General features: G+C 56.7%; 2 protein-coding genes across 2 annotated transcripts; one reads left to right on the top strand and one right to left on the bottom strand.

The window, feature by feature from the left end:
• Window positions 1-623: 623 nt before the first annotated feature.
• NGA_0689400 (uncharacterized protein) lies at window positions 624-1,269 on the bottom strand (the record flags this gene model as incomplete). The annotated part of the gene is made up of 2 exons (XM_005852708.1): window positions 624-726; window positions 983-1,269. Coding segments are annotated over 2 exons (390 nt in total), but the record flags the coding sequence as incomplete, so codon positions are not given.
• A 3,133-nt stretch (window positions 1,270-4,402) lies between these two features.
• Window positions 4,403-6,119, top strand: NGA_0689510 (histone deacetylase superfamily protein; the record flags this gene model as incomplete). The annotated part of the gene is made up of 3 exons (XM_005852709.1): window positions 4,403-4,530; window positions 4,790-5,504; window positions 5,707-6,119. Coding segments are annotated over exons 1-3 (1,215 nt in total), but the record flags the coding sequence as incomplete, so codon positions are not given.
• Window positions 6,120-6,189: the final 70 nt, after the last annotated feature.

Below are 6,189 nucleotides of genomic sequence, written 5' to 3'. Positions count from 1 at the left end.
CCTCGAAGGGTATAATTCAGTTGAATGCAACATCCTCCCTATCCTCCGGGCCCACCATGGGTGAGGTGGGTAAGGAGGAAATGTTTGAAGACATGTCCATGTCTACCCCCTCGAAGTCCCCGAGACACCCTCTACTATTCAAAAAGCGTGTCACCGGAGGCATATGGAGGTCCCGGACGCCAAGGACTGCATCTTGCTCGTCCGGTTTCGTCTCCTCGTCTTCGTCTTCGTCCTCCCCCGACAAGAGTGGGATAACGTCCAGGGTGAAAGCCCAGTGACGCCCATTTTCTGACACGTAAGTAGTGATGAAGGCTTCATGCTCTTCAGGGAGGAGGACGCGGCGGAGACGTTTCCTGGCCGGTTGCGCTCCGTCCGCATTGCCAGTCGCTCGGTTATCTTCCAGACTCCTCACATCGAAGTCGGCCTTGCCCAGCATCTGAAGGAAAGATTGGGTTGGAAGGTGAGGAGACCAACCGGCTCGACATCACCTGCGAACGCATCCCTCCTCTTGGAGACACAGCGCTTTCCCCGCTTGTCGGGCCCCGCCTCTTCCCCTCCTCCCTCGACCCCTCCTTTGCTTCGGTCCCCTGCTTCCTCATCATAGACCCAGCACCGACACCTACCTTAAGAACCTTCCTCGAACAGCCCACCTGTCCAGGAGGTACACAGAATCCGGATTCGATCAAGCCCTCATAATAAGTGGGGAGGGATTCGGGTGCGATGATGCTGGAGTAGGGAAGCAAAGTGCGCGAAGGAAAGGAAGAAAAACGCGTTAGTGTCCGGCAGGAGGGAAGGGAGGTTTGAGGGGTGGGAAAAAGAGATGTGGGCGGACAGGTCAAATCCGGGGAGTCAGGGAACCGAGGGTTTGGGCATAGCACTACTGCCACGATTCCCCCCCTGCGATTGGCACAGGCAAGCTTTCAACCAAATATACTCTCCCTCCGTTTTTTCTCCCTCCCTCCCTCCCTCCCTCCCTCCCTACCTCTCCCAGAGTACATCCACGCCCCATCCCTTCTCAGCCATATCGATCCGCAGCTCCTCCTCCGTCAAAAAAATCGCCGCAAACGACTTGTCGCACACGACCTCCAGGCAAGCCCCTTCCCTCCCACCCTCTTCCTCCGTCGGGAGGGACCAAAAGATTCCACAACGCGCCATCACGGCGTTGGCTTCCGGGGAAGGCAACCGATTGTTCTGCGCCCACCTTCCTTTCCCTTCCCTTCCTCCCGCATAAATCTCCGTCTCCACCTCTTGGGGCTCCCTGCCTCCTCGCCCCCCCGCAGGACCCCCCGCCTCCCCAAACCCCTCCACCTTCCTTTCGCCTTCCTCTTCCTCTTGCCCCTCCTTCCTTTCTCTTGGTCCCCGACTTTCTTCCTCCTGTCCTCGCCCGGCACGACCGGCCGTTCCCCCCTGTGCGTGGCGTGACGGTGGCGGGACTGCCCTGCACGGGGGCGGAGACTTAGATTGCATGTGTGGCTGTGGGAGTAGCGAGGGGGGGGAAGGTTCCAGGTACGCCATGGCTCCGCCCGTGGAGGCCCTCAAGTCGAGCATGGGGGCGGGGATGCCAGGGGTGAGGTGGCGCGAGGGCGAAGTCGCGAGGGGAGTGGCCAAAGGGGACAGACGGCAGCGTTTTCGACGCAGGTTTGGGGAAAGGGAAGAGGGTTTGCAGGAACGACCGTCCTGTTTGGGGCATGGCTCCTTCAGAGCATGGGGAGTCAGAGCGCTATGATCAGGATTCCTTTCCTCCTTCCGGCCCTCGACCGCGTCCTCTTCTCCTCCTCCTCCTCCCCCTCCTCCTCCTCCTCCTCCTCCTCTTCTCCGGCTTCCGTCTTCTGTCCCTTGCTGCCCTCCTTCCTCCATATCGCCCAGTCCTCCCCATCCCGACTGCCCTGTATCATGGCTAGGGACTACATCCTCCTGGTTCTTATAGATTGCGCGCCCGAAGACCTCTTGGAGGTCGCCTATCCTCACGTCTGTCCTCCCCCCCCCGGCCGAAGCCCCTCCCTCCCGGCCCCCGTCCCACCAAAAGTCTCCCCCGTCCCACGCCCGGTGTCCCTCTCCATCGTCTTGAAAGGAACCTTCCGATTTTTCTCGGTCCGTGAGCGTGGAGGGGGGGAAGGCAGGCTCGTCGTCCACCTCTAGCCGTCCAGCTTCCGGGTCGAGGCCCTCCGGTTTTCCAGGAAGCCGCAAGCGGAGAGGAGAGAGAGGACCGGGCCAGATACTCAAGGGAGAGCGGGGGAGCTCGGAGGGACTGATCCCTATGATGAAGGAAAACACATGGAGGTGGCCGTTGGTAAAGTCCTGCCCGGGGTGTTGGCTGTTCAGGAGGTGCCAAGCGTGCCTGCGGGAAAAAGAAAAAGGGCCCGAAGCGAGCGAGGAGGAGAAATAGGAAAGAGTGATCGATGTGAACTTTGAGGAAAGGCGTAACGAGGTATGGGGAGGGGCGGTGAAGTCGTCTCGTGCCCTGCGAGACCCTGCCTCCCTGAGATTCATGGCCCCCCGTCCAAGCTCCTTGTTGGCCGAGCCCACCCCTCCCATCCACATTCAGGGTCTTCGTTTGCTCTCCGCCTAGGCCTTAGGGACTACGCCATGGGCAAAAATGACCGAGTCGACTTACAAGAGACTTCGTGCACGGGCAAGCACGACATGGCCTCGGACGAAATGCTCGATCAACGTCATGCAGTACGACCCCTGGACTCCGCCGCCGCAAGTGGGGTGGACTGATGCGGAATGACGCATGGAGACTGCGTGCACTTCTTTGGATTTGATTTGTTCGTCAAGTCCATCAATCCCGCCTTCTCCGGCCATACCACTGTTATGAAGGCCACTCAGAACCCGGCGGCGGGTGCAGGCTTGTATGCTCCAGACATCCTTTTGTGTGTGTCTATACACGCGCTTCGAGCGCGGTTCCGCCCTGTTGTCCATATGTGATTGTTCAAGGTGTCACAGCAGCCATTTATCAGTCCTTTCGATTCAAGAATCGCTGTGTAATTTCTCCGTACCAAGTTGCATGTCGCCCCCGTTCCCATCGGTCATTACATCTGGTGCTGAGGCCGTCGGAGGCCGTCCCACGGCTACATACATAGCGGCAACGACCGCACAAGTCAACACATGTATCATATTTCATCAGAACAGAAGTTTCAAGTCGCTGAGGCCGCGTTGTTCTTTTATGCGTTTTAAAAACTTGTCATGGGGCAAGGGGGCCGCCGACCAGACGGACCTTCTCTTAGTTTTTTTGGGCGTGCAAAACGTGTTTTACGAAATGGCAGCCATACATTTCAGCTATACTCAGTCAAGGTACATATAATTTTATATTTCCATAATATACCTGAAGCTTTCTCAAACTTAAAGCGCGTTTCAATTAAAAAAGCTGGTGGTACTTAGAAACGGTCGTCACCGTCTGTGACTGCTAAGAAAAAGAGGGGAAACCCGGCTGCGACCGATTCATGGCTGTGTGGTGACACTCTTTCACAACACAAAAAAGTTTTTCCACTCGAAGTGAAAGTCATGAATGGACCATTTTTCATTTTATATGGTCTTCCACCCCGAAAAACTTAATAGAAGGGCAAGTGTTTGGGCAGGCTGGCGACTGTGCCGTCCGAGCGATATCGTTGGCAACCATCAGAAGGTCCCACAGAATTAAGCCTACTTACGTATTTATTTTGGCATTTCTACAGTAGTTTTACTGCGGCAATATCAAAGAATTTTCGTACACCACCACGTTCGAAAAGTCCCTGCAGCGTTCTGTTGGTTTTCAAGGGTCTGTTGACACTCCTAAGGCATGGTGAATCTCTGTGCTCGTGTCTCCGTAGAACCGTGATTGACCGACGAAATCCTAAAGCGCATTTATCCCGCGACTTTTGCCGCATGCGCTATACGGCTCAAAGACACGCGGCGTAACACGCATCGAAAATATGGACACGAATACATGGAAGACTCGATGCGGTTTGCATGTGAGGTGCCTGCTGGTGTCTCGGTCGCTCATTTCTCCAAGATTACTCGTGTGGTCTAGGCACACGTAAGTACCGAAATATCGGCAGATGAAGGCAGTTGCCCACCAGTGACCGAAAAAGCGATGCTCATTTTTGTTAGACAGCTCTTGGAGGAGATGGACTTCAGGTCTTGCGCTGTGTAAATATCGTAAAATAAGGTCATCGAGCCGACCTCAACTTGTCTCCAGGGATCAGAAGCTGTTATGCGAGAGTTCCAAACTAGTGCACTCAAGGAGAGGGACGAGTTGACTTAAGACAACGAATGCGCAGTAACTTATGACGTGAGAGTCCCGAACTTCGAGCTACCCATTCAAGTGATGGTGATTCCTGTTTCACTGTGGCACGACGAAGCGTAAAAGGTCTTCAACCAGCAAATATTAACTTTCTGAGTGAGTAATGGTAAATATGCCCTCACAAAATAATATCTGCAACGACAAACACAGTGAAGCTGAGGATGGAAGTGCTTTCAAAGGAAAGATTTGCGGAGACTGTAGGAGCGGCGACAGTAGGAGGGGTCAATGCTGTCATTGAGGAATGGCTGGTAAGGAGGTTACATCAAAGCAAACCATTGTCCTTTGCATTATTTGTTGTATACCAGAAAATGCATGGATGAAAGTTGTTGACAAGCAGGCACATCCATCAAAGAAGGAAAGATCGTCGTGGTTGCATACCCCAGGCAGCATCTGGGTGACTTGAACTTGACTCCTTCGGTACTTGGGAGCGACGCTCAAGGGTCTAGAGTAATGCGGCATATGCATACGACGATCACTCATTCTTGACACTGGCTATCACACCATTAGGGCAAGCCCCTTCCGCGGCTTTGCAAGGGAGTTCCCCCTTGTCCTCAGGCACGCCCCTCTTTCCGCCTTCCTCCTCCTGAGCCCCTCCCACCCTATCCTCTCCTCGTCATTTCTCCCCCGGCGTGCTTGAAGCACAATATACCCGGACACTTCGAGCGACCGGCACGACTCACGGCCATCCTCCACGCCCTCCATCCGCCCTCCCGCCTCCCTTCCCTCCCCCCCCCTCATTCCCCCCCCTCCCTCCCCCCCTCTGCGTTTCTCCTCTCTGATGCGGACTGCCCCCGCGCCACACACGAGCAACTCGCCCGCTTCCACACGACCCAACACCTCGCCCACCTCGCCTCCCTCTTCGCTGAGTCCCAGACCTTGGCCGCCACCTCCCAGGTCCAAGAGCCTTCTCATCTCGACCCTTCCTCTTCGCCGCACCTATTCCCGTCCTACCCTCCTGCCTCCCTGATTGATATCGACGGGGACACGACCGTTTGCCCCGGGACGGAGGAAGCCACGCTTCGCGCCGCCGGGGCCGCGTGTCGGGGTGTGGAGGAAGTGATGGAGGGACGGGCGGAGAGCGTCTGGTGCTTGGTCCGCCCCCCTGGTCACCATGCCACGCCCTCCCAGTCCATGGGCTTTTGTTTTGTCAACCACGCCGGGGTGGCTGCCATGCACGCGCGTGCTCGATACGGGGTCCGGCGGGTGGCGGTTTTGGACCCAGGTGGAGAGGGAGGGAGGGAGGGAGGGAGGGAGGGGAGGGGAGGGAGGGAGGGAGGGAGGGGGAGGGACCAAAATGACGATCGGGCTTTAGGATCTGGATTCACGTCCCGAGGGAATAAGCTTCAAGTCTCGTGGGCGCTCAATTCCTCCCGTCGTTCCTCCTTTCCCCCCTCCTTCCCCTCTCCTTGCCTCCCTCCTGGTAGACGTCCACCATGGAAACGGCACCCAGGACGGCTTTCGTGACGATCCTGACCTCTTCTACGCCTCTACGCACGTGGGCTACGGGTTTTACCCTGGCACGGGCTCGAGAAAAGACGCGAAAGGGAGGGAGGATCGCCTGGTGAATGTGCCCTTCCGGGAGGGGGAAGGAAGCAGCGAGAAGTTCCGGCAGGCGTGGGCGGAGGAAATTTTCCCCAAGTTAAGAAAGTTTCAGCCGGAATTGATCATTTTGTCGATGGGATTCGATGCGGTGGCGGAAGATCCGTTGGGGGAGATGGAGTTGCGCCCTGAGGATTTCGAATGGTTCAGCCGGGAAGTCCGGCGGGTGGGAGGGAGGAAGGGGGGGAGGGAGGGGGGGAGGGAGGGGTGCGAAGGTGGTGTCGAGTATTGGAGGGAGGGTACGATCTTGCAGCACTGGGAGCCTGCACAATTGCCCATGTGAGGGGATTGTTGGGTGCTACCCGTGC

This window comes from Nannochloropsis gaditana (assembly GCF_000240725.1).
Source record: "Nannochloropsis gaditana CCMP526 unplaced genomic scaffold scaffold999, whole genome shotgun sequence".
NCBI classification, from domain to species: Eukaryota; class Eustigmatophyceae; order Eustigmatales; family Monodopsidaceae; genus Microchloropsis; species Microchloropsis gaditana.
The sequence above is the reverse complement of the archived record's forward strand: the minus strand, read 5'-3'. Positions and strand labels throughout refer to the sequence as shown.